The following is a 27,342-nucleotide window of genomic DNA, read 5'->3' as shown; positions in this document are numbered from 1 at the left end:
ATGGGTGAGTGATGCTGTCCACAGTAATGACACTGTGGTTCTCACCTGGTTCTGGGAGCCAGCATTGCTTCAGGTTTGGCTTTTGTAGTGAATTATTGGGATGGCCAGCTTCATTTAGCCCCATCAGACCTTAAATGTATGAACTCACTTGCTCAAACTGTTAGCAAGTAAATGCTTTGTTTGCAGAAGCATTGGCACCATCAGGCCTGCTAACCCAGGAGGAGTCTGTGGACACTGCCTGCTCCCCTAGGTCTGACCTGTGAACCACAGCACCCAGGACATACAGATCACATTAACCCCTTTATGGATATTTTTGAATCACATCCTCCCTTTAACAAACAAATTAAGTTTATATTGTTAAAATACTGTTGTAAAATAGCACCAGATAAATAGGCATTTTTAGTGTTTGAAAATGCTTCCTGCTTTTTTTTTTTTTTTTTGCAGTTCAGTCCCCCAGTTTGCACAAACCACTGCCAAGCCAGAGTGATTGCAGCTTGCACATGCACCCAAAATCTGGCCCCAGACCCATGCCAGGTTTTCACCAGCTGGAGACAAACAAGGGCGCTGCTGTTACCCTCCAGCTCACGGGGCACCTCTGCAAGGCAGATGGAGCCTGGGCAGGAGCTGCTACCTGAGGTTGAGCAATGGAGACCCGAATCATGCTTTGATTGGCACAGACCCTCTCGTGGTCTCAGGAAATGCTGGTTCATTCCCTCTACCTGTCCAAGCTCTCATTGGCAGCACCACGGGGAAAAGCTGACAAGTGCCAGCCGGGACCCACCGGCCTCGCCTGTGTCAGCCACAGGCCATGCGGGGGCTTCAAGCCATCCATCCCTAATGGTCCGGAGATATAGAGGCCAGCCCTCAGGCAGCTCCGGAGCCGCCTGCACAGAGCATTTCTGACACATCCTCACCTACACGACACACCAAGGGACGAGCTGGCCGGGGGCCTTGCGGCGGGGACACCGCGGCGTGCCAAGGCCCGATAAACCCCGGCCGGGGCTCGCCCCCAGCAGCCCCTGCCCCCGCGCAGGCCTCGGGGCCTGGACAAACAAGGGATCACAGGGAAGCGCCATGCCGCCGGCCATTCCAGGGGCCTGTTGGGATTATTTTCACCTTCCCGTTTCCCCGCCCGCAGCGCGGTGCCGAGCGGCGCAGCGCCAGTGCGGAAGTGTCGGGGCCGAGGCCGGCGCTGAGGAGGTAACGCCGCCCGGGGCCGCCGGGCCGGGGCCGCCGCGGGCGGGGGACGCGGGGCCGGGGCCGGGGCAGGGCGTCCCGCCGGGGCAGCGCAGGGCCGGGCCGGGCTGGAGGGGCCGCGCTCCGGGCCCCGCGGGGCCGGGCCGGGGGACAGCCGGGCACCGAGCGGACAGCCGGGCACCGAGCGGACAGCCGGGCACCGAGCCGGCACTCCTGGACACCGAGCGGACACCGGGCACCGAGCGGACACTCCTGGACACCGAGCGGACACCGGGCACCGAGCGGACACCTGGTCACCGAGCCGGCACTCCTGGACACCGAGCGGACACCTGGGCACCGAGCCGGCACTCCTGGACACCGAGCGGACACCTGGGCACCGAGCGGACACTCCCGGGCACCGAGCGGACAGCCGGGCACCGAGCTGGCACTCCTGGACACCGAGCGGACACCTGGGCACCGAGCGGACACTCCTGGGCACCGAGCGGACACCGGGCACCGAGCGGACACTCCCGGACACCGAGCGGACACCGGGCACCGAGCCGGCACTCCTGGACACCGAGCGGACAGCCGGACACCGAGCGGACAGCCGGACACCGAGCGGACACCTGGCACCGAGCGGACACCGGGCACCGAGCGGACACCGGGCACCGAGCGGACACTCCCGGACACCGAGCGGACAGCCGGGCACCGAGCCAGCACTCCTGGACACCGAGCGGACACTCCCGGACACTGAGTGGACCCCTGGGCACCGAGCGGACCCCTGGGCACCGAGCGGACACCGGGCACCGAGCGGACACTCCCGGACACTGAGCGGACACCGAGCGGACACCGGGCACCGAGCGGACACTCCCGGACACTGAGCGGACACCGAGCGGACACCGGGCACCGAGCGGACACCGGGCACCGAGCGGACACCGGGCACCGAGCGGACAGCCGGGCACCGAGCGGACACTCCCGGGCACCGAGCGGACACTCCCGGACACCGAGCGGACACCGGGCACCGAGCGGACACCGGGCACCGAGCGGACACCGGGCACCGAGCGGACAGCCGGGCGGCACAGCGCGGCGGGACGGGGCTGGCGGCTGCTCCTGCGCTTTTCCCTTAGGGACAGCCCCCGGCAGGGAGGCTGTGACCGGAGTTGAGCTGCAGCGGCCTAACGCCTGCAGAAGTCAGCGAGAAGGCAATGACCATGATCACAAATGGGACTTAGCGTCTGGGGCTGCTTTTTAAAGCGGTTTGGCCGCGGAGCAGGGACTGGGACGGGGCAGTGCTCACTGAACGGGAAGATTCACCCGCTGGGCTAACACTGCGGGGGCACAAGAGCACAGGGCGTGAACAAAGTACCCCTGAGTCACAGAATCACCGAATGGTTTGGGTTGGAACGGACCTTTCCAAGGCCATCGAGTTCAACTCCTCTGTGGTTCATCATGGACATCTTCAACTAGGTCAGGTCTCTCAGAGCCCAGTCCAACCTGGCCTTGAATATTTTCGTAAATGAGGCATCCACCACCTCTCTGTGCCAGTGCCTTGCCACCCTCACTGTAAAAAAATTCTTCCTGATATCTAATCTAAATCTACCCTCTTAGTTTAAAACTATCACCCTTGTCCTGTCTGTGTCCTATTACAAGAGCTCTGGGCCCTGTAAGTGACCAGGAGAATGTGTTAAGGAGAATGTCTCTAGTTGCAGTAGGGCTTTGGACCATGGGAAAGTGCCAGAGCCAGGACTGCTGGGTGGTCCCTGGAGCACTTCAGTCATGTCACATTTTGCCAGATTGGCTAGTCAGTCAGAGGAATTAGGGACTGAAACTCTGCTTCAGGATATCTTTGGACTATAAAATGAATGGACTCCGGTGGAAAATGAAAGCAAAGCTTTGTGAGCTGCTGGTTTTGGGATAAGGTGTCCCACTGTGGGTTTGCTTTACAGAGTAACAGTAAACTACTCAAAGGTTACACTTGCTTTAGCAACATCAGCACTCCTCTAAGAAATAAGAGTAAATCCCTATAAATCTGTTGTGTTTGTGCTGTAGCACTCCCCTGGCATCAGGCCAATTTCCCTCATGCACTTGCCTGTGTGTTTTTGTAGGGTGCTGAAGATGGCAGGCAGCTCCACTCCTTGGATTGGCAGTGCTTATCTCTTCCTTCAGTCGACCTGCAAGACCATTGCTCTGCCGGCCCTCTACGAGAGCTCCCAGAAGAAGCCTTGTGTGTTCAAGGCCCTGAAGCTGGCATTAGCAGGTACCCATCCTCTGGTGTCTTGGTGTGCAGTCCCACACCTTTCTTTAATCTTGCCCTCATAAAGAAAGCTCACTCTGTTTAGGAAAGGCAGTAAAGTGGAGCAAGCTCAGCAGAGGATCACTAAGATGGTTTGGGGCTGGAGGAGAGGCTGTGAGGACAGGCTGAGGGAGTTGGACCTCTTGATCCTGGGGAAGAGAAGGTTTCAGGGGACCTACCAACAGCCTGCTGATACCTGTGGGAGAAAGAGATGGAGCCACACTGTTCATAGTGGTGCATGGGGAATGAGAGGCAACAGGCACAAATTGAAATGAGAGGCAGACATCAGATAGAAGGACAAAAGTTTTCTCCATTGAGGCAGTCAAGCAGTTTCCCAGAGTGACTGTGTATTCTCCCTCCTCAGGGGCTTTCAAAATGGGACTGGCTAAAGCCCTGAGCAACTGGTTCTGACCTCAGAGCTGACCCTGCTTTGCATGGGAGGTTGGGCTAGACACTGCCTGGGCTTCCTTCCAACTTGAACCATCCTATGAATTATCCAACTTTATGAATGTTTGCTTAAACCCATTTATGTAAGAGGGGAAAAGATTGCAATTGCTATGAAAGAAGATTTAATTGCTGCCTTTATACCACCACAGAAACATGATTTCTGCTTTGAGAAAATGTTTTTTAAATCAAGTGATAGCCAGTATAAATTCATCTCTATTCAAATTTTTATATAACTCAAATTCAAATTTTGATATAAACAAACACACTTACATTAGCTTGAGCTGTATGTAACCCGATTTACATCAAAAAATTACTTGAGATGCAAATAGCCATAAAACTATGTATTTCTCTATCCAGCTTTGCACCAAGCACACTGCAGGGTAATAGTAATTTGAAGAGTTTATCACACTTACCTAGAAAGACTCTCGTGGTGTCCTTTACCTGTCACACAGCTGAGACTCTGTTGTTTAGTTGGGCTTGTCTAACTATTCTGCAATTTCTTCTGGAAATGATGCCAAGTCAGTTTATCCAGTACAAGCTTGCTAATCTTGCAGCTCAGTCCAAATATGGGAATCAGGAAGCAGGCAGCCTAACACAGTTGTCCAGTTAGGCTTGATTTATGGCTGCTTTGTGGCACTGGAATGTCAATCTGCTCACACATTTCAGAGACAGCTCACAAAACTGAAATCCTACCATGCTTATTCAGACCTGAAAAGAACATGAAATCCTAAGCTGTCTGGAGTTTCATGCAGAAATGCTTGCAAAGTCCTGTCTTTTGAGGCAGCTTTACAGCTGTCTTGTACACTCTTCATTAAGGTTTCCATGCCTGTGCAGTTTTCCCTCCCCAGCCCTCTTGCCCTATTATAGAAATTTTGTTTAATAAGCACTCATAAAAAGCAAAGCATGAAGGAAGTGATCAAAAAATCATCCACAGTGAATTAAAATGTCTTTTCTAGGTGCCTAAACTCATGTGTCAGTTACATATCTGATCCAAACTAGACCACCTGCAAACAGGACATAGTAAACATGTGAACCCACTGTTAGATAGTAGACTTCTAAATGCAAGGTCACTTGTCTTGCTTAATATGGAGCACGCGATTTTTCCTGCCTTAGGATTATCCTCCATGCCATGGAGGTTTAGAAATAGCTGATGTAGTGCCAGTGTGAGCTGGTGTCTCCATACAGCCCTGTGCAGTGACAGCCCACGAGGTTCAGTCAGGTCTGGGAGCAGTACAGCAGCCTCACATAGGCCTCTGCTGCAAAAAAGGAGAAAAACACATACTTAGAACTCATCATCAGCATATAAAATCCTGTGTAGACAAGGATAATGAGCACAGCTAATAAAAACTAAATTCTACTGGGAGAAGGAAGAATGAAGTCCTGGTATTTTCTGTTTGCACATCGCTCTTGCTCCTCCTACGCTAATGTTAGAGGGTACATCCTTGGCTTCTCCTTGTTAGATTTTACCATGAATTAATTCTCTGTGCAAAATAACAAGTCAAGGCCCAATCTCAAGCAACATAATCCCTGTGGCTGAATCTGTCATTTGCCATTTGTGAGATGTTTTAAAGGCTTAGAGAGACAAAAGTTACCTCTAGGCACAGGCTGTAGAGGAAACACTGGGTTTCTTTCCAGGACCTTCATCACTGTGTAAAACTCCACTCACAAGGACTGAAGGCTGACTGAGCTGAACTGAGCTTTCATCTATAAAACTTGGCTGTGCTACCAGTTTATCATAACCATCTCTGCCCTGGAAATGGAATCTCAAATTTAAAACTTGCCCTAATAACCAGTGTTGATATAATTACCTGGGATGTAGTTCCATACATCTTCAGTTGGACTGAAGATCACTACTTTACAGAGATCAGTGGTGGCAGGGCAGCATGAACTTAATCCTTTTCTCTTGGTTTAACACACGTTTCCATCCCAGAGGACTTTATCACAGAGAATTCTAAAGCTCCTCCATTGCAGGAGGATGTTGGATGTAGGCTTGCTGTGGATCAGTGCGGGTCTGGGTGGGCTGGCTCATACCTGGATTGTAACTGTGCTCCCTCCTCCCTGCCAGACTCCACCGGCAGCGTGAATGGTGTGGACATGCTCAAGGTGCACTGCAGCCACCCACACCTGATAGTGCAGCTCAAGTTCTGCAAGCAGGAGAACTGCCGCCGCTTCCTGCGCAGCTACCGGGAAGGAGCGCTCCAGAAATCCCTCCAGAGTCACCTCCAGCTCTCCTTGGCCACCACCACGGTGCCTCTCGAAGTGGAGCTGAAGGCTGGCAGTGAGCACCTTGACAAGATGCTGAAGGATGAGGATCACTGCCTGGAGTGCATCTACAGGGAAAAGGTGAGCAGGAGAGGGAGGGAGGCTGGACAGCAATGAGGAGGGGTGTCACAAGGCTTGCAAAGGTGGCTGCAAGTCTTGTTCTGATGCAGCATGTTGGGTTAACAAACTTCTCTGTCCTTCAGCTCTTCACTCTAATGTGGAGAAATAGCTCTCTGTCCTTCAGAAAAGAGCTGTGCATTTTCCTGGAAGGGCAATAGAGTTACCTAAATCAGCCTGCAAAGATCCTGCTAACTCACTATGGCTTCTGTGTATAACAGCTACTGTGGCTGTTATCCCTACCAAGACAAGGCGTTCTAGACAGTGCAGCTGACAGCATAAGTGTGCCCAAGTACAGCTGTGAGCAGACAGAGAGGAGCAGTCCTGCTCCTCTGCTCTACACCTCCCTCCCCTGCCTCACACACCACCTCCTCCCAGAGTGGCAAAGGTAACTGCACCTGGCAATGAGCAGTGGAAGTGAGTGCAAACACTGCATATCACACCAAAAACTTGTGTCAGAGTGGGGACACACAGCATCTGCTGCCAGTGGGAGTCAGCTGCCCTTCTGAAGGCAAATTCTCATCTGACATCTGCCTCATTACACACTTTGGCACTGGCACTCTAATCCTTCTTGCAAGAGCAGTGAGATCTTGTCATCTCACTACAAGGCACTTAACATGATTAAACTCACTGACTTGTTCCCCTCCTCTTTTTTTTTCCATCTAGAACTTTAGCTCTGGCTCTTCTAAGTGGTCCTGGAAAGAGGCACTCACTATCTACTCAGGAATATTAGGCACAAGAGTATGTTTTGCCAGGTTGCTTTTCTGTTAGCAGATAGAATGAAACTCAAACCTTTCATCTCCAAACCAAACAACATGTGGTATTTTGTACCCTGTGAACTGTGACTTGCTGCTCCCTCCCTGTGCTGAACTAGCTGACTGGACAAAAAATGGACTTATTCTCAGTTCCCCAAAAGTGATTCGGTCTGACCGCTGCCTAACAGTGCAACAGGCAGAAAGATGGGACTGGGGGACAGCCTTCAGCAGCTGAGAGCAATGCTGGGCACCTGCTGTAAGTGAGCTAAACTAGTGTTTGCCTCTGACTGTGGCACAGCACTGCCAGGTTTGACTCTTCCCATGTGCTTTGCCTTCTTTGCTCCTTTTCTCATTACCTGGTTTTTCGAGGTCAGACTAATTTTTTCTTGGCTAGTGGAAAAAACTGGCTTGGTGAGGACCCAGGAGCAACAAACCTTAGAGAACAGAGGGGCAGAGACAGAGAGAGAGAGAGGGAAAGGTAGGTAACAGGAGCTGCCTGCTTGGGTGGCCATGAGCTGTTGGATCAGATCACCCTGATGTGTGGGTCTGAACCTCATGGGGTGTTGGGAGAAGCCTTGCTGCCTGCAGTGCACCCTAATTCTTGCAGAAGGCTGCTGGAAATGAACATGGGCCAGTAGCAGTTTTGTGCAACTTGTAACATCACTGCTGCAGGTGAGAAACCCCAGGGTGAAAGATTGTCTATTTCATATCGTTTTATAGATTCAAATCCACACATTTACAGCCAGAACTCCATTAGACCACCTCATTTGGCTGGTTGACAGCTCATGCTCTATCTCTTTGCTCCTCCCTTGACACCAGCAACCACAGCTTTGCAGGGTGGTGGCCCTGGCAGGAGTCACTGATGCTGTTTGCATTACAGCCTGACCGCCTGCCAGATGAGGAGATCAGGGAGCTGGAGGAAGACCTCAAGAGCCTGATGCTTCACCAGAGCACCAACAACAATGTGGCTGGAAAAGACTGCTTGTCTCTGAAGTCCCTGTCTCGGCCTTATCCTCCTCAAGGCAGCTCCCTTCCCACACAACTCACCTTCATCTTTCAGGGACAACAGTTTGGTGAGTAGCTAGAGTTGACCAACAGAGCCCTTGGTTTGCCTCACAGCCCAGGAGGGAGAATTATCATGGCTACATATTGGGTTCTACCTCAGATAAACCAAGGATTTCCCAGCATTCCATAAGAAAGGAATTACAGTAGTCCTAACATATTGCTGTGGTGCTTCAGATCAGGCCTTAACCTGTTTTCTTTTCTGGGGTGGCACAGAACCAGATGTTTCAGAATCTATGTCTCTTCCATGTTCTTCACATTTTATAGTTAATAGTGAAAGGAAGAATATAGCGTATTTTTCTCTTCTTCCATGTCACTTGGTTGAGGTGAGTTAATAGTGTAGGTTGGATCAGAGTGGGGAAGTTACTGTGGGCACACTCAGACAGGATTTGTCCAGGCTCCCTCAGTTCACCAGCTGGCTTTGGGGTCTGCCCCTACAGAGAGCTTTCAGAGTCTCACATAGCAATATCAGATAAGCTAGATAATTTCTGAGCTTGCTTAAGTTGTGTACAGTCTCCAGTGCTAAACAGCTAAAGAGAGAGCTCCTGTCAGCATTTCAGTGTTTTGAGGATGTGTAGGTAGGGAACAGGGGGCTTTGTCAGAAAGGCCTTACCAAGTTGCCTTTGAAAGGCTACAACAAATTAAGAGGGTGGCCATCCAAAAAAAAAAAAAGAAAAACAGGTCTGGCAAACCACAGGACCATTCTGAGGGAGAAGAAAAGAAACCAGGCATTGCCAAGCTTGCAGGGTAGGGGCAAGCCCAGCTGCTTTGTTGTTGTGGAGGATTTCTGTAGGCTGGGCAAGGCAGGGAGCTCAGACTCCCTGCTCCACAGAATATTGACCAAACCTTGAACTGGCCCAAGCTGTATCACATCAGCCATGAAACTTCTATGTCTTACCTGGCCTCTGCCCCTTTCAGACAACAGAACAATCACACCAGACGACCACCAGAAGTTTGCCAAGTCCGTGTCCAAGAAGTGGAAGCAAGTGGGTCGCTCTCTGCAGAAATCCTGCCGGGCCCTGCGGGACCCTGCCATCGACAACCTGGCGCTGGAGTACGACCGGGAGGGACTCTATGAACAGGCCTATCAGATGCTCCTCAGGTTCCTCCAGTCCGAGGGCAAGAAGGCCACAATAGCACGGCTGATCGCAGCCCTGGAGGAGAACGGCCTTGTCAGCTTGGCTGAGGAGCTCCTGGGCCTCCACTCCAGTGAGGACTGCTCCTAGAGCCCAAAGGACACTGCCATTGCTAAGGGCTTTCCTGCTTTAGCTACTGTATGAAATGGCTGCCAGTGTCTGGGAGTGTAAAGTCCTGAATTTCATTACAGGTTTCCATCTAGGTGGAAATGCTCAGGGGAGAGGTTCTGTGTTTGCAGAAGCCAGCATGGACCTCTGACTTTGCTTATTTCATTGTGTTTCCAGAAATAGTGCACTACCTTCTTGTGAACTGGTGAGAGGCTCTTACCCTGTCTTCCTTCAGGGCTGTGACAGGGAAGCAGCCAGACAGAGAGCCCTAAGGGAGAATGAGGGAGAAAAGCAAGCAAGACTTCCCATAAAATTTCTCTGGGAAGTAGACCATGCCACTGCTTCTCAGGCTGTGTCCAGGGCCATCACCTGGATAGCTGCAATATAAAAATATATTTTTATATTGAAAACATTTTTGCCCTCAGCCAATACATCAAGTAAAGACAAAGGGGAAAGTGTCAATTTTACAGTATTTTCTTCCTTTGTTTGAAGAACAAAGAACATCCATGCAAGAGTATCTGTTCCACCCTGCTCTGTTATAGCTCCTTCCCACCTCTCACCACCTGAAGACTTTCCTTCTACCTGGGACGGCCATAATCTTCCACAGGGGAAAAAGATTGCTGCTGTACAACAAATGGCAGGCACTGAACAAGCAATATGGACAAATTCAAATTCAGACAATGATTGTCAACATTTTCTCATGTGTGATAGACAGTAATATATTAATTAGCTCTTCCCTGCCAGCCTGAGGGAGCCTGCAGCTATAGAAAGCAAAACAAAGTGCTGGAAGGAAGAGTCTCCTCATCAGCAAGTTACCTATGGAGCATGGACTGGAACTGCTGCCCTCAGGTGCATTGCAGCATCAAATGCTGTCCTCAGACCACAGAGCTGAGCAATCACCAGACCCAGCTGGCTGCTCGTGCCTTCACTCACTACCTAACCTCCCACCCTCAGCCTGCTGGGTCCCTGGAGGGGACAGCTCACCCTGCTGTGTCCCACAGGTGTCAGGATCTCCAGAGAGCCTTTCCCTGGCACTGCTATCACTGTGTGACAATCAAGCATCAGCTGCCACTGTGCCTGGATTTCCCTGCACTGATTTTTAGGGTAAAAGTGATTTAAGAGACAAATCTCCCAACTCCCAGGGCTGACTTCTGCTTTCAGTTCTTGTGGGAGAAGCTGAGTGTCTCCTGGTATGGCTGATGCAGACTGCAACAGAGCAGCTGCACTTTTGTCATAAAAAAGCACAGAGCAACGAGTGTCTGCCATGACATGGGTCCCATGAAGCACAACAGCAGCTCAGTTACCTTTGACATATTCCCAGTGCTTTCCTGATAGGTTTTTACTAATACTTTTCCATTGTTTCTATCCTTCTTTGCCCTTCCCATCTGTGCGAATAGCCAGTGGGCCATGAAAATGTTTTCAGATGCAGAGGGGGACTCTGGCCACACACACAAAGTCTGTGCATGTGAATATCAGGCTGCTAGCAGTCGTGGTGGGAACAACTCTGAGTCAGAGCCTGATGGCCTTTTAAACCACAACTCACATCTTACTCCTTCCCTGGAGTCAAAGCTGTAATTTGTAAAGAGGAACATAACCTCAGATTCAGGTGTTGGCTCAGATGCAAGTTCCTGAGGCTGGAGATGTTCCTGTACCTTCTGCTGGAACACCTGAGCATCGGTCACTGGAGACCTGGATGGGCAGGATTTAGATGGCCTGTTTGGAGCCAGCTGGGATCCACATGCCTCAGATGAGCTGAGTATCACATCCTTAATGTAAGCCAGAGAAACAGGACTTGTTTTCTACAGATTGTGAACCCCCAAGGTTACATACAGAGCCAGAAAAGGAAAGGAAAGGAAGGGTGTCAAGTGTGGAGAGAAGGTTTTCAGGGGTGAGTGAATCTGTTTTCATCTTGCCCTTAGCTTCCAGGGAAGCAGGACTTCATGCAGGCACAATCTCTGCAAAGATTGGCTCCATCACCTTTTATTAAGCCATTTTATATCAGTGCCATTGCAGTTTCTTCTTTTCCATTCCTGCTCCACATCCTACCCTCTCCCTTCCAGTAGTACCAGTGCTTTTCCCAAAATGAAGCAATTACCTCTCTGATAGTTTTGCTTTTGGGACCAACACGGTGCTGATCTTAGCTAATTTAGGCTGCTGTGGAACCATACCTCAAAGCATTTAACTTTCCTGCCAAATTCCAGATGGGGAACTCTGTTTGGCAGAAATCCACTTGACAAACTGCATTTTAAAAAATGAAAAAATCAGAAACTTGAAAATTACTTTAGAAGCAAGAGAGTTTGCTCTTGATTTTGCAGAAATGACTTTTTTAAGAAAACAAGGTCATATGCATAGCCTGCTGTCTCATTTGCAAGGAATTTTTCTAAGCTTTCAGACCAGCTATTCATGTGCACAACTTGCACATATAGTTATAAGGCAGCCACTAAGTAGTGAGAATTACTAGTTTTTGTAGCAGCTGTTAATGCTCAAAATGAGAAAGTCTTATTATTCAGCATCTACTTCAAGTCCAGAGAACTTTTTTGCTGCTGTTACTCTTTTACTGAGGACTAACCATGAATGCTTTCTTCTGAATGCAAGCGTTGTGCGTTTTCCTTCTGCCAGTAACTGGCACATGTATTTCCTCTTACTCACATATTCCCTGTCAGAAGTGCCATTAAGTGTTGGAGCCCCTGGCAACCCTTCTGGAATATCATAATGTCCAACAGCATTCACAGGTGCCTTCATTGCAGAGACTTGAAGGAAAAGGTTTTTTCAGTGATATTCCATGGTGACATTGTCTCGAGCACATGGCATGGTTTAGGACATAGCAGTGGCTGTTTCATACCTCCTTTCCCATGACCAATCATCATCATGGTGGGAGATAAGCCATGGGCAGTGCTGCTGCTGGAGAAATTTGCCTTATAGCAGTAACTGCTCTTCTCCATATACTGAGATATATCTGTGAAAAAGAAAAATTCAGGGGTGATGGTAGTGTTTCAGAATCAAACGCAATATTAAAAGCAAATAAAGGTGCTAACCAGTGGCATATAAAATCTAAAACAGAAAAAACCATAAAACAAGCAGCAGAAATCAGGCCAAAATGGGCTTACAGGAAGAGATCCAAGAGGGCTTTTATTCTGATACAGATTGTTTTTGTAGTTTTAACCATGTTTCAGATTTTAAGGAGTCTCCATTCAGTCTGCCAGAAGGAATAAAAGATGCATCCAAAGGAGAATCTGAATGATTTGTTTTGGCATAGCTGACCTACAGTGGTCAAACAGATGATAACAAAAAGGAGAGTGAAGTTAAAATGCTCACCTGATATACTTTGACATGAGGCGTCTGATAAAGCAAACCTGACAGGAAAAGATCTGTTTATTTTGCCCTTCATTTCAAAGCCAGGTTCAGCATTGAGGAGCTGTCCTGCTGTCTGGGTCACTGTCCTCCCTCTGTTGTTCTCAAAGGAACCACACCCCAGCAGCTACCCACAGACTGAAACCAGAAGTGAGCATGGGCAGAATAAGGAGCCTCAAATTCACTTAAATTGCTGATTTAGTTTAACTGAAAATTCTGGTGAACCTCTGGTATTGTACCTGGGATCCTTAAGCCAAGGATGTGGATGAAGAGGAGTCAAGAGGGTTTGTTGAGTCTAACCCACATATTGGACTGTGTGCATGGCACTGGTGCTTTACACTGGACAGAAGACTGGCTATGTGTCTTTTGTATGGAGATGGACTCAAACAGTGAAGCAATTTAAGGCCTAGAGTAAAAAAATATGGGGTTTTTTTCTATTCTGGATTGAATTTTAAACCCACTGAAGGGAGCTGGCTGTACACCTCTGACAAAAACCTGTATGAGATGTGTGGTTAATGTCTCAGTTTTCAGTGGAAAAATCCCTTGCTGACCTTCTAATTCCAAATTCCCGTGATATTCAGCATCAGATCTGGATCAGCCATCTACAGCTATGGACTGCAATGCCAGGCATACTTGGGTCTAGGAGATTCAGCCTCCAACGAATTGTCTTTTACAAAAAAAAAGCTTTAAAGTATATTTTTTTCCTCCATTTGTTTTTATAAATAAATATATACTTTTGATGAATACTGCCTCAGACATTCACTGAACACTTAACTGCAGTAGTAAGAACAGGGGTCACTGCAGTTCTGGCCACATTTGGTGATCACCAGCTCCAGAGGAGTATCCAGCCTGAGGGTGGATGGACAGCAGGGTTCTGCCCAAAGTCACACGTTTCCCCTGACGTGCCAAGGCTGGTGTCCCACCTTCAAGGGAATGGCTCTGATTACAAAACCCAGCCAAGCCTCTGTGTTTGTTCAGTTTCCAGTTAGTGCTTTGATGAGCCTTTTTCAGCCAGCACAGCCAGAAGGGGAGGTTTGTCCCACGCCTGGCACCTGGAGGGGCTCACGGTGTTTCTGTCAGTGCTGTTGGGTATCTGAGACTCCTCTAAGGCCACAGCACCACTGTAATCCCAGGTGCCTCACCACCAGTGAGCTCTCTCACAAGGCTGCCCCAAAGGTGGAGAGACAAGGAGCTGGGATGTAAAATCTCCAGCAGCTTTGCACAGGAAGCCACAGGCTGACCTGACAGCTGAATCCAGGGGAATTCCTTTTGCCGTGAAGTTGAGCAGAGATGTATTTTACCCTGAATCCCTTAAATCTCAAACACTGTTTGAAAATCACAAGATCAGCCCTTCTTTATCTACCACAAAGCTGTATTCCCAACTGCAGGGGTTGATGCCTGCAGGAGCACAGTGAGGAGAGCAGGGCTCTGCCCTACAGCAGCTGGAAGGGCACACAAGCCTGGGGTCAACAGGGCTTACCTGAGGAGGGTCAGTGAGGTCACTGAGCCAATCTTCTAAGTGACACAGCACAGGATGGACCAAGGCCACCTTTGCTGGCAGTGAGAAGAATAAACCAGCCATGGATCAGTGCCCAGGGAGCAAGGTCCACATCAGACAACCACCTAGTAGAAGCACCCATGGAGAAACTCCTCCACCTCCAAGCTCCCTGCGTGACTCTCCAAGCCCTGGCAGCCACAAAGGCACCACACATCAGTGAAAGCCTCTGTTTTCACTCTCACCCCATGACAGCAAGCAAAAAGGGAGGCAGGGTGGCAGGTCCCAAAACCTGGGTGAGGGATTGCGGTGGAAAAACTACTGTGAGTCCCAGGTGGTTTCAGGGAGCAGTCCTCCTCCCTCCACAACCAGCCCTGCTGAGCAAAGGCAGGAGCTGGTCCTTGCCTCTGTGACCATCAACTGCCTCCTTACAGGGCAGGGATGATAAATAACCTGGGGCTGCTGCTGCAGAAGAAAAGGAAGAGGTGCCTTGGGCTGGCACAGGGAAAGCTGAAGGCAAGTAACGTTTATGGCTGAGGTGTCTGATCAGCTGTGCTGCTCAGAAGGGACCTGCTGTGGCTCAGGCAGCTCCTGATCATGAGGAAAGCACTTTCCCAGCCTGCAGCACCTGAGTGCAGGGTCCGAGGGTGGCCCATCAAGAACCCACTCTTCATGAGACAGTATGTTCAGTAAAGCACAATATTTGAGCTGAAATAAAAAAATACATCAAAAAAAGCACAGATGGTTACAAAAAGGGCTTTTTTATATTATGTTTTAAAAAGAGGTGTTTGTGAAAACAACAGAGTAGATCAAAACCTGCTCTTATGATGAGTAAATGAAAAGCTTTGCTTCCTAAAGTGGCCATGGTCTGCGCACTCTCCATGCGCTCGGCCTCTGCTAGAGGAATGAGGGTCATTGTTTCCAATGCACAGACAAAGAAACAGCCGCGGGGATGGGAAGTGCTATGGCTGCATGCAGCTGGAGATCAGTACTGATGGCACGTTAGATTTGGCTCCAAATAAAAATTGTTTTGAAGTATTTCAAATTAAATTTTTTAAAAAGTGGGTTTTGGGTGGGTTGTTTTTTTTTTGTTGTTGTTTGTTTGTTTCAGGTTTTGGAGGGGCCCTTGAATCTGTCTGCACTGCTAGGCTCACACCTCCTCCCATCATTTTCCTAGGGAAAACAAAAACAAACCAAAAACCCAAAAAACAAAAACCAACCAAACAAAACACCCCAAGTGGATTTAACTTCGGAACCAACCTCTAGTTTTCAATTTGACTCTCTGCAGAGGTAAATGCTCACAAGGGAATTATAAGAAAAAAGCCAAGATATAAAAGGAAAAGAAAAAGAAACTCAGAAAAATTAGTACATTTCCTATTGAAAAAAGTTACGGGGGACGGAAAAGGAAAAACCAGCCTTTTTGCAGAAATGGTGCAGTCCCCGACCTGGCTGAGCGGTGTCTCTCTCGACACCTCCGCCCCGTCCCGCTGGAGCGGGACACCATCACGTGTCGGGGCTTGGACGGGACACGGCTCCTTCCCCTGCCCGCCGTGCTGCCCTGCCTGCGGCCCGGGGCCGCGCACGGGGACCGGGGCCGCGCACGGGGATCGGGGCCGCGCACGGGGACCGGGGCCGCGCACGGGGACCGGGGCCGCGCACGGGGACCGGGGCCGCGCACGGGGGGATCGGGGCCGCGCACGGGGACCGGGGCCGCGCACGGGGACCGGGGCCGCGCACGGGGGGATCGGGGCCGCGCACGGGGGGATCGGGGCCGCGCACGGGGATCGGGGCCGCGCACGGGGGACCAGCCCGCTCCCAGCCCGCACCCAGCCAAATTCCGGCCCGCTCCCAGCCCCGCTCCAGCCCGCACCCAGCCCCGCTCCAGCTCGCACCCAGTCCCGTTCCCAAGCCGGCTCCCATCCCGTTCCATCCCTGTTCCAGCCCAGTTCCAGCCTGCATCCAGCCCAGTTCCAGCCCGCTCCCAGCCCCGCACCCAGTCCCGTTCCCAAGCCGGCTCCCGGTCCCGTTCCATCCCTGTTCCAGCCCAGTTCCAGCCTGCACCCAGCCCAGTTCCAGCCCGCTCCAGCCCGCTCCCAGCCCCGTTCCCAAGCCGGCTCCCGGTCCCGTTCCATCCCTGTTCCAGCCCAGTTCCAGCCCGCTCCCAGCCCCGCTCGCTGCCATTGGGGAAGGGCCCCGAGCCGCCGGCGCTGCTCCGCGCCCCCAGGGTTCCCTCGGCTTCGCTGGAAGGCTGAGGAATGTCTCTCGCTAACTACATCCAGATGTGCCTACTTGGCAGCCCGCTGCACAGACATTACCGAGGGGACACAGGATCAGCGCTATCAAATGGGATGTAAGTATCTTTTAAGTGTGTTTGATCTGGGTGGGTTGGGGAGAGCTGTGCAGCGAGCAGGGTGGACTGGAGTCTGTCCTTACTGCTTCCCTTTTCTCCCAGCTTTTCTTTTTGCCTTGTTGCTCTTGAATGTTGCTACATGCAGCAACCTGGACCGTGATGGTTAACACGCAGCAGGGGCGGCTGCAGGCTCTGAACACGCAGGCTCCAGCCCTGAAACATCTACTTTACACTTCACTTTCCAAAGAACTTTCTTTGAATGTTCAGGTTGTTTTTACAGAAGTGTGGGGCTTCTTCAGACAATGCCTGCAGTGCTCTGAGACAGGGTTTCCTCCCAACCACAAACATGTTCCAGTGGTGGGATGTTACATTTACGAGCTATTTTTCATCAGTAAAAGGACATGGATCTTCCCCATGTTACGCTGTGGTATGCTTTGAGCAAAACATGGGAATTTTCAAGCTCTCTAGCACCACAAGGATTGAAAATAATTTAGCCCCTGTGAAACAGGCAGTTACTGATCATATTTTTTAATAGCTTTTGGGCAGATTCTGAGAAACTTATGTGTTAGGCATAATCTTGAAATTAGTGGGGCACATTAACATGTACTTCCTCTCACATGTGAGCCTGGGTGTAACAATACATCCATGCTACTGCACTGCAATTGCTTGGGTTTGGGGGTGCATTGGGCCAATTATTTATCAGAAGAGGGTCTGGGAGCTGAAGAGGTGGCAAGCACTGCAGCCTGGGGAGGGCTGGGAAAGGAAGGTGTTCGTTTCAGTGGGACTGTTACTTACCCCCTCACAGGGCTTTATTCCCCTCCTGGGGCCCAGAGAAATTAATATTTGGAAGAGAGATGGCAGGTTCCTCACCGTGTCTACTCAGAAGGGGCCTGTCTCCCCCAAAGCACTCAGGGTGTGAGCTGAGCTGCTGAGCCCTTTGCCTTTCTGAAAATCAGACTCCTAATGACCAAGACTGCATCTCGGTAGGAAAGTACCTCTGGAGGCTTTTGAGCCTGCAGAAGGTCATTGAGCATTACCTTCTCCTACCTTGCAGGGGGCTGAGCACTCTGGTTAGAGATGTGGTGCTGTGCTCTGGGGGAGCTGGATTTTCCCTGTTTGCTGGGCCCAGCCCTGGTGCCTGGCACAGCCCAGTCCTGCGCAGGCACTGCCCCCACGGCTGCTGCCCCAAAAGGGACAGAAAGCTTAAACGAGCTGCAGCCCCCAAACTGTGCCTGAGTGACTTACACTGGGCCAGCAGGGCAGGGGGAGCAGAGTGCTGGCAGCCAGCCTTTCTGGATCTCAGTCCTGCAGGCAGCTGGTCCTGCCCAGCATCAGCAGGGCTCCCTTGCTCAGCTGCCCTGGGACCGCACCAGTCCCCAGCGAGGAGGGGCAAGTTCCTTTCTGGGACCTGTGCACATGGGAACAGCCATCTCAGCAGCCTTCACACAGCAGCTCCGCAGTTCCTCTATGCTTAAGTTTGTACATTTCATAAAAGCTTCATGACTGGGGTGGAAGGTGAAAGAAGGCAACCGCAGCAGCCATTTGCAAGCAGTTATCCAACGTGACTGGCATTGCAAAAGGAAAGCTGGCAGTGCCAACAGAAGAAACTGCAATAAAATGGAACCAGGCAGCTGGGAAGCTGATCAAGCCACGTATTTGAGTACTGAGGCAAGCAGATAAATAAGGCACCCTGTCCTGTAACTGCATGGATCTCATTCATTCGTTTGCTCTGGCCTGAAAAAAAAATTTAAAATGCCATGAAAAGCAGCTGTGACAGGAAAAGTTGGAAATTGTCTTTGGAGCCGGGCCTGCATTTTTGTTACCTGCTTCCTCAGTATTTGACTCAACAGAGCTTTTGCCTCCAGGTGCTACAGCAAATAACAGCAGCAGTGATGCTGCAGTGCTGTGACTGTGGCACTGGCCAGCCGTGTCCGAGCTGTGCCATCACCTCTGCCTCTCTCACTGTGGCCCCTGGTTCTGGTTCATGAACCCAGTTCCTGGGATAGCTCTCAAGACACTCAGCTAATTAAATCCTACAGCCTGCTCTCGGTTTTTTTATAGACTTCAGAACTTGTTAGCAGCTAAATAGGATGAGTTTTTACCTGGTAAGGCAGCGCAGCGAGTTTTCTGGTTACTTCATTTTTCTAGGGCTTTGCACTTACCCACATGCCAAAAGGGGTCTTTCTATTTCAGCCACCTCTGAATTCTAATCAGGATGATCAAATAATTCAGCATCACTTTAGAATCCTCTAACTCCAACTGAGACCTCTTCACAAATACCCTGAAATGCAGAGAGGAGTTGTTCATTCACCAGGGCCACTTAAAGCCATAACTTTGATGAGGTTATTGGCTTTGCCTAGAGGGGGCAGATAGAGGAAAGAGAGAGAGAGAAAGAGAGAAAGCTCAAAATCATGCAGGAATAAAACCCATTACATGACACCCAAACACAGAAATAGAACATGGCTCCTTCCCCTGCTCCAACACACTTTTCCCTTTCAAGCACTTCAAACCCAGCTTAAATGATTAAACTCAAGTTTTTACATGCAAGTTTTTGTATGTGGGGCAGAACAAACCCAACCTACATGACCCCACATATGTCAGTGCTGGAAGTTGACACATTTCCCAGTGGGTATCCCAAAGAGCCCAGATGAGGTTTTGCCAGCACTAGATTGAGAACTTGAAGCCTTTGCACTTCACTTGAGGTTCCTGTAGAAGGGTAGGAGAAGGATGGCAGCTCAATGCAGATTGAAGAGGGCAAAATGTGTGATTCCTCACCCAAAACAACACTTCCCATGTCCATGTGTTCAGCAAGACGTTTGAACTAAACTGGTGCAGACACAGTAGTCAAACACAGCCAGCCCTCAGGGGCTCAGACGATGGGACCAAGGGTGTCAGGGGGGAGTTGCAGCCTCCAGGGCTTCAGGCAGTGCAGGCTTCTTGGAGTCAGCATCCTGCTCTGCTGGAATAAAGCTCACCTGCACAAATGTTTCACACAGCCCCAGCTGCAGCATGGGCATAGGGTATATCATTATTGTTTCTTGAACAGTGTTAGGACTCTTCTGAGGCAGAGGAACTACACACTGGAGTGGCAGCTCCAGTGTCAGGAGTGAGGAGGGGAGTGAGGAGGGAGCTGGAGGCACTTCCCATGCAGCAGGGAGCAGCTGATTTGAGGACACCCCAGAGCTGTGTTGGGTGGGGAGGGATGTTTCTGTGAGCCAGGCCGGGATGAGTGGGCAGCAGAGCTCTCTGCTGATTTTGTGCCCCTGTGCTCAGTGCATCATGTTTGCAGCTTGATTATCTCAGCTGCTTTTCCCAGGGCTGGCTGGATTGAATAACCATTCCTCAAGGCACAAAGCAGCATGCCAGAATCACCAAGGCTTCTTGATTGAATCTGAGGACAGGATCCAGAGAACTTTTTCCCACTTTGGCCCTGAGCAGAAGTGCCAAGTGATGGAGATGTGATGAGTACTGCAAAAGAAGATTTCCAGGGTGAGCTCAAGGCTTCACATCATTCAACTGGGAATGAAGGGCTAACAATTTTTTTTTATAATCGTCATTTGACTGCTTTCATTGCAGTTGTTCTTGGCCATATTTCAGAATCCTTCTCTCAAATAAATGAAAACCAGGCAGAGGACTGGGCCCTCTGCCCAAGTGTGCAACAGCACAGGTCAAATTCCCTTCCTGGATGCTCATCAGGGTGCCATGCCCAGCTCTGGCCACTTCCAGCCCTCCAGCCTTTTGCTGTCTCTTGGGCTGTGCAGGCTGTGCCCCCTTGGTTCTTCCAACTCATTCCCCATTTGTGAGCTCCTCATCTTGCCACTTCATGGATATGGGACCTGTCAACCTCTTCCTGCTGCCCATCTCAGCCCTCTAACATACTGGTGCTCAGCCCAGGATGCAACATCCCCAGCCTTCCCCAGGACCTGCTGTCCTGGGGAGACAAACGCCATTATCCCGTTCAGACAAGCCAAGCCAGACTCAGCACCACTCTGTATCCATCCCCAGCCAGCCAGCACAAAGAGGGACAGCTGCCTGATTTTCCAAGCTTGGAGGACACAAGAGGCAGTGCTGGCAGCCAGGCCATTCCTCAAGGCACTGAGTGATGCAGCAGTTTGCAAGCCCAGCTCCATTTCACAGGTGGATGGAGGCTCCCCACCGCAGCGTAGGAAGCAGAGGTGCCTCAGATGCAGACACTCAGGGATGGGCTGTGCTGAGAAACACTGCTGTGCTCTCATCTCTTTCGTTTGGCATCAGATATTTCCTGCTCACTTTGATAGCCCTGTAATTCTTTTCCCGTGGTGTCAAGGTGGATGAATAATCTTTTTGGCTCTAGGACATACCAGAGGGTCTGCCAGAATCATCAGTCCCTCTGTATTTAAGAGCCGAACAGCTTTTCCCACACTGACATCCATGGACAGACCTTACACCACTGTAATAATCAAGGGTATTTTCCTTCCAAAGAAGGAAATACCTAACAAAGACTGGAAAATCCATATAATTAGGTCAAGGAATCACTTCAAGGGCTGGCAACTTTTTTCGAAAATGAGAGGTCTATATTCAGCACTGAACTGTTTTATTTCAGCATGGAAATCACTCTTTCGGATCTTTTACTTTCAATAAAAGAAAACACAGAGGAAAATCTGGGCTATCAGCCCGGGCTTGTAACAGTTCAGGGTTTTTCTTGGCTTTTCCAAGGGCACTTATTGCCAAATTCTGAGATGCTGGCAGTATAAATCTGCAAGCCATGGAAATTACAAGTTTCATGACACACGCATTTTATTCCAAACCCTTGTTGATAACATTAAACACAGAAAAAAAGCCAGGATTTTCATCCAGCTCCTTAATTACCATCTGGAGCCTGGCAGTTGAAATGAGATCAAACTTTTGCATAGAGAAGGAAAAAGAAATTTGCTATTACTGTGAAGAAAGAGACGGGACTTCAGATGTAAAATGCAAACCAACATCCTATACGTGTCAGGAGGGACTGTCTCATGAGGCTGAACATAGTTATGAGCCAAGCCACGTGGCAGAAAGAACATAAACAGAAAACAGGTCCTGAATGTCCTAAACACTTGAACAAAAATTTACAAGTCTGAGAAAATTGTTCAACCCTGCTATTAGTATCAAAGTTATGCCAGTGAAAACATCTGCCTCGCCTAGGCGAGGAGTGAAAAGTAAACAAAAAAAGCTGACAAATTAAGAAAAGCCTCTATCAGAGGGCAGAAAAAGGCAAGAAACAGGGCCTAAGGAAAAAACATGGTCATTAGGACAAGGCCAAAGTGATTTTAAATCTACCAGGAATGCAAAGAGCCTTACAGCAAGGTATGGATATGCTGTTTTCCAAAATAATGATTTCATAAATAATGGAGACAAAGCAGATGATGTCAGTAAACATTTTGGAGCTGTACTTGGGAAAAAGATATGCAGTAGTACATGATGATGAAATACTCTCAACAGTAACTGAAGGTGAAGTTAAGCAGTAATGAAAAAGCACAGTATTTAAGTAACGATGTCCAAATGATGTGCATCTAAGAATTTTAAAGGGTTTGGCCAAGAAATCAGCTGGTAATAATTCAAGTAATAACTTTTCTTCCTCATAGGTCTTGAAGTATTGCTTAGATACAACAGGTGCCACTGGTTTATTACTTCATAGTTACAGACTCATCAATCTAATTTTGAGTTCGAAAATTTAACATTATGGCTGATACAGAATTGATGGTTAATGAACAATTAGCAGGTGATCCCATCCAGAACAGTAAAATGAGGTTTGCTGAAAACAAATACCACCAAATTCTTACCAAGCATTTGCACTTGTCCTACCACTTATGCCCTTGTCAAAAGTTCCTCTCCAGCTTTTTTATCCCAGAAGTCATCTTGGGATATGATCTCAGCTAATCCAAGACAGAAAAGTGTAATGCTTCACAGGTAACTTCTATTAGTACAGCACAGGCAAAAGAGAGCCACAAATCACATATGAACATGATACATTATTAGTGGGTGTACAAAATACTTATGTGCACTTGTGGGAAAACTTTTGGGTTGGGCTTAACTTCCCTCTTGCTGAGGTTAGTAGGAATGGTGATGGTCACTCACCTCCTCCTGGAGCAGCTGTGGGGTCCCTCTGTCCAGCTCTGCTGCAGGGAGTGGCTGCACCTACAGGGAGAACCTGCCTTTGCTGGAGCTGCAGACACCAAACCAGCTCTTTCTCTGAGCTATGGTTACCTGCTGCTTCCTGCCTTCTTACTAATCTTTCATTCTCATTTCGTTTGCAGATGAAGAACTGATCAAATAAGACAGAAGATCTCCAGGAAAAGTGTAAGTGAGGAAAAATCCTGTATTTCAAAAGGCAGCTTCATCTATCATACATGAACAAAATTTTCCTAACGCCATGTTCTGTTTTGCTTCTGCATATTGGGATTTATTTCCCTACCTCTCACTTAGGGATTAGGGTGGTTTGGCAGAGGAAAAAACACCCATGGCCCCTTCTAACCTTATTAATGGAAGTTACTTACAATGGTTTAATATTTTATAAGGAATACTGGCAGGAGAATGGTCCTGTGTGAATTCTAGATTGTACCCAATGTATTCATTTTGAATACAAATCACAGTTGCTTTAACAAAAGCTGGCTCCGTGTGCAGGGAAACACCAACTGCCATGAAGAGTCTGCCCTTCAGCAGTCAGCTCTGGGCCTCCCTGGTTTGAGTCAAAAAGGGTAAAAGCAGCAAGTAATGGTTGTCAAGCTAGAAAAAAAAAGGTGATTATTTATTGGAGAATGGCATCATTCATCATTTTCCACTTTGCTTTTCCCAACGAAATCTCTGACATGACAAAACACGTTCAGCAGTGAGGGATGCAGGATTTTGTGCTTAGAGAGTGGTTTTCAGGATGATGGATGACTGCTTAGTGACTGAACTAACCAAGTCACAGAGCTGGCACTGGGATCAGCAGTAAGTTTGCAACCCTGTGGGCCTTTGGCAAGTTCCTCAAAATCTCTGTGCTTGTGTGAGTAAAATGTGCTTTGCTGCTGGGATTTTAAATGATGTTTCGGTTAGCCTTGCCTGCTTCCTTCAGACCTTCCAAATCCTCACTCTGTGTTTATTCACAGATGGACAGTGGTGCCAGGCAGCTCAAACACAGCTTTTAACAGTCCCAGGAACACCGCAGAGACAATGAGAGTTCGCCTCAAAGGGGATGTGATCTGTACCCTCTTCTTGCTGGTAGCGCTTTGTTCTTTGCTCTTCTCCCAACTGGAACATTTAGTCCCGGCAGGAAAGAAGGAGCCAACACAGAACAAGCCTCAAGTAGCACCAAAAATAATCTCCAGTCCCAGAGCACCTCAGAGGCTGATGCCAGCAGAGGCAACTGCACCTAGACCCCAAGTCACCCCTGTCATGAGACAAACAGAAGTGGCCAAAACCAGGGTCCACACTACCACTGCACCCCCGCTGACTGATTCTGCCTTTAACTTCAAGCTCTACCTCCTAAACAAGGATAACAGGAACTTCAATCTCCTCATTAACCAGCCCAGGAAATGCCAAAAAACACCAGGAGGTCCCTTTCTGCTCATTGCTATCAAATCAGTAGTTGAAGACTTTGACAGGCGTGAGATTGTCCGGAAGACTTGGGGCCGGGAGGGTTTGGTGAATGGGGAGCAGATCCAGCGAGTGTTCCTCCTAGGAACACCAAAGAACAGGACAGCGCTGGCAACGTGGGAGACCCTGATGCACCAGGAGAGTCAGACATACCGGGACATTTTACTCTGGGACTTCATGGACACTTTCTTCAACCTGACTCTGAAGGAGATCCACTTCCTGAGCTGGGCTGCCGAATTCTGCCATAACGTGAAATTTATTTTTAAAGGTGACGCCGATGTTTTTGTCAATGTCGAGAACATTGTAGATTTCCTCAAGAGACACGATCCCACTGAAGACCTCTTTGTTGGGGACATCATCTACAATGCCCGTCCCATCCGCGTGCAGAAGAGCAAATACTACATCCCAGAGACCATGTATGGGCTGAGCATCTACCCCGCCTACGCTGGAGGAGGAGGGTTTTTGCTGTCCAGCTGCACCATGAGGAAGCTTTCCAGGGCTTGCAGAGAGGTGGAGCTGTTCCCCATTGATGATGTCTTTTTGGGCATGTGCTTACAGAGAATCAACCTCAAGCCCATTTTACACGAAGGATTCAAGACCTTTGGCATTGTTAAGCCTTCTGCTGCCCCACACCTACAGACGTTTGATCCTTGTTTTTACAAAGATCTCATGGTAGTTCATAGCCTCAAAGTTGCTGAGGTCTGGCTAATGTGGAACCTGCTCCACAGCCCACGGCTTTCCTGCACTCAGAAGAAGCAGGTGAGGAAGCCCTTCCAATGGAAGAGGAAAGCTCAGATAACACCACCAGCATCACCCCTCAGATAATGCAGGCAGAGTGCAGCACACACAGCACACCAGCCAAGAAAGGGAGCCTGGAACTGAAGCAGCCCAACAAACCAACTTCCTGAGTATTTTAGCACATCTTATTTACAACGTTAAGAGAGGACAATAAACAATAACAGGAATTTGCCCAAATTCCACACTTGCACATACATATCATATGGGTCCTTCTGTACTAATGAGTCCAAATAATTGTAACATCTATATAATTTATTATTATTTATTAGGATTATAGTAGTGCTTAGTGGGACAATGTGTAAAAGCACATTGAAAAATGAGGTCCTTGGAGATTTTTCAGCATTGTTAGAAGAGTGAGAAATGAAAGAAGACATAGGATAAGAACAGACACCGGGGAGCACAGGGAACATTGTCAACTTGCTGCTTGACTTGGACTCATTGAAAAATGACCAAACAGTAACTAGAGTACAGGAAATCAAGTCCCGTTAGTGTCTGCTCAGATCACATCATTGCTGCCTGGTTGGTTTTCCACAGGAAAAGTTCCTAAGAAGAGAACAACAAACAGCTGTTGAAATGAGCTCCTGCAGTTGCAGTTCAGGCGGATTACAAGAAATCAAACTGGAAGCTGAGGCTGGCATGGCTGGTGGAGCAAAGGACAGGTAAGTAGACAACTAGAAAGGAGCAGACTTACAAAGGGCTTTTAGAGAAAGGACAAGAACGTCGAGTCGATCACTTTGAGTTTTGATTTTTCATCATTCTTCTCAGTTCAAGTATCTGCTCTATTGACATGCTCAGGATTCAGGGGACCAAATGGAGGAGGTTTTGGCACTTCCCTGAGCTCAGGCTCTCTGCACTACACTGACTAACATTCAGGGAAAATTCAAAAGTCGTCAACAGTATTTGATCGCTCTCATGATCTGACCCAGATTTTCAGAAGGTTTGCATCTGGAGAGATCCTTTGGCCTTTGTGTAACCCCACACAGAGCTGCTGCTTGCATCACACGTGGGAGCTGCTTCAAACCAAAGAGTGGACTGAGCTGGTTTTTACAGACTTTGGTGCTCTTGCTTAGCACAATCAGCTGCAGAGAGCAGCCAGGACTTTCATACTGCTGTGGGTGTCATGTGAAGGGAGAAAGTTTTCAGACAAAAGGACTTCAGAATAAAAGTCCATCTAAACTTACTGCAAGAAATCAAAACCACACAGCAATCTTTCTGTTGGACTTTCCAAGGTTCACTTGGGAACTTTATAAGTATTTTAAGCATCAGACAAGAACACTGAATTGCTCAATTTTTCAAAGTATAGTCCAGACTTTGATGCATTTTGTTTTTCCCAACAGCAGACTACCTTAGAAGAATATACTTTTATCAGACACCAAAGCAGAAGTAAATTCCTCTATATCAGGGTTAAAAAGCTATGAAATTCATGGGGCAAAGAGCCTGATTTCACCTCTGATACTGTATTTGTTAATTCTTTTACAACTTTTTACTCCCTCAACAAAACTCATGTCCTTCAGAGAATCTCTCAGGATGGCACATCCACACAGCTTCAAAGGAAACTACAGTCATAAAAGCCTAAAGCTCCTTTCTTTTGCACAAAGCCTGCAGCACAGCTGCATTTCATATCCGTGTGTAAGCTCCCTCCCAGCCTGCAGCAGTTTGGGCTCAGTACTGGTACTAACAATGCACAGAGAAAACTGCAGGCTGGGAGTGTCTGTGGCAGACTACAAACAGCCTTACACATCAGTAATCTCCATCATCAGCTCAAGCCCTACAATAATGTATCTCCAAGATAAGGTCAGTTGTATAGAAATTGAAAGATTTCTACATTTGGGATATTTTCAGGATGCAATCCTGAAATACAAAATATTCACGTGAGCTTCACAAGGAGCTTTGCAGGGTGTGGAACTAAGCCAAAGCCTCACTGGTAGGACAGTCACCCCCACCCCTGTCAGCTAACATGTGTGATATTTGTGTATTTATGATATTGTACAGAAGTGTATTACCTGTGAGTAGTTCACAGTTTGGGAAATTATTTATACCACCATTAAAAGACAGCATGCGGACGTGCCTCTAGTTGTCAGAGTGAGTTTGTCAAGTACACCTGCACACATGTTGTAAGTCTAAAACCACAGGAATTTTTCATAAGACAGTAACATGAAAAATACATTATTCATTATTTTGGATAACTTGGTAAGTCTTTCCTCATGCTGGACTTAATTTAATAGCAACAACAGAAAAATAAACAGAGTTTACCTTGCAATTCTCTATAAGGTAGCTAGTCAGGTTCAGCAGTCCTTTTAAGTGTTTCCTTTTACACTTGAAGATGCAGAGATTGGCTCCTCCCTCTATAATGCCTTCAGATCTGCAGTCTATCCACAGCATCGCATTAATGAGTGTGT

General features: G+C 48.7%; 2 protein-coding genes across 3 annotated transcripts; both read left to right on the top strand.

The window, feature by feature from the left end:
* The first annotated feature begins 1,100 nt into the window (after positions 1-1,100).
* On the top strand, positions 1,101-13,451 carry TRADD (TNFRSF1A associated via death domain). The gene is made up of 5 exons (XM_066327804.1): positions 1,101-1,200; positions 3,282-3,433; positions 5,982-6,259; positions 7,931-8,123; positions 9,031-13,451. The coding sequence occupies exons 2-5, from the start codon at positions 3,292-3,294 to the stop codon at positions 9,336-9,338; spliced, it is 921 nt and encodes a 306-aa protein (XP_066183901.1). The 5' UTR covers positions 1,101-1,200; positions 3,282-3,291; the 3' UTR covers positions 9,339-13,451.
* A 3,006-nt stretch (positions 13,452-16,457) lies between these two features.
* B3GNT9 (UDP-GlcNAc:betaGal beta-1,3-N-acetylglucosaminyltransferase 9) lies at positions 16,458-27,010 on the top strand. Of its 2 annotated transcripts, none has more exons than XM_066327803.1 (2): positions 16,458-16,552; positions 23,659-27,010. In XM_066327803.1, exons 1-2 carry the CDS (start codon positions 16,458-16,460, stop codon positions 24,968-24,970), a joined length of 1,407 nt encoding a protein of 468 aa, XP_066183900.1. In that variant the 3' UTR covers positions 24,971-27,010. The 2 variants fall into 2 exon arrangements, with proteins under 2 accessions (XP_066183900.1, XP_066183899.1); XM_066327802.1 differs by lacking the exon at positions 16,458-16,552 and adding an exon at positions 22,838-22,867.
* The last annotated feature ends 332 nt before the right edge of the window (positions 27,011-27,342 follow it).

This window comes from Sylvia atricapilla, chromosome 12 (assembly GCF_009819655.1).
Source record: "Sylvia atricapilla isolate bSylAtr1 chromosome 12, bSylAtr1.pri, whole genome shotgun sequence".
In the NCBI taxonomy this organism is placed as follows: Eukaryota; Metazoa; Chordata; class Aves; order Passeriformes; family Sylviidae; genus Sylvia; species Sylvia atricapilla.
Note: the sequence above shows the minus strand (reverse complement) of the source record. Positions and strands in the feature narration are given on the sequence as shown.

Bases quoted from the DNA above. Each gene is read 5' to 3' on its own strand.
- TRADD (XM_066327804.1), top strand. From the start codon at position 3,292: ATGGCAGGCAGCTCCACTCCTTGGATTGGCAGTGCTTATCTCTTCCTT. The intron at 6,260-7,930 runs GTGAGCAGGAGA...TTTGCATTACAG, and splicing joins AGTGCATCTACAGGGAAAAG to CCTGACCGCCTGCCAGATGA. The intron at 8,124-9,030 runs GTGAGTAGCTAG...TGCCCCTTTCAG, and splicing joins CTTTCAGGGACAACAGTTTG to ACAACAGAACAATCACACCA.
- B3GNT9 (XM_066327803.1), top strand. From the start codon at position 16,458: ATGTCTCTCGCTAACTACATCCAGATGTGCCTACTTGGCAGCCCGCTG. The intron at 16,553-23,658 runs GTAAGTATCTTT...GTTTATTCACAG, and splicing joins TCAGCGCTATCAAATGGGAT to ATGGACAGTGGTGCCAGGCA.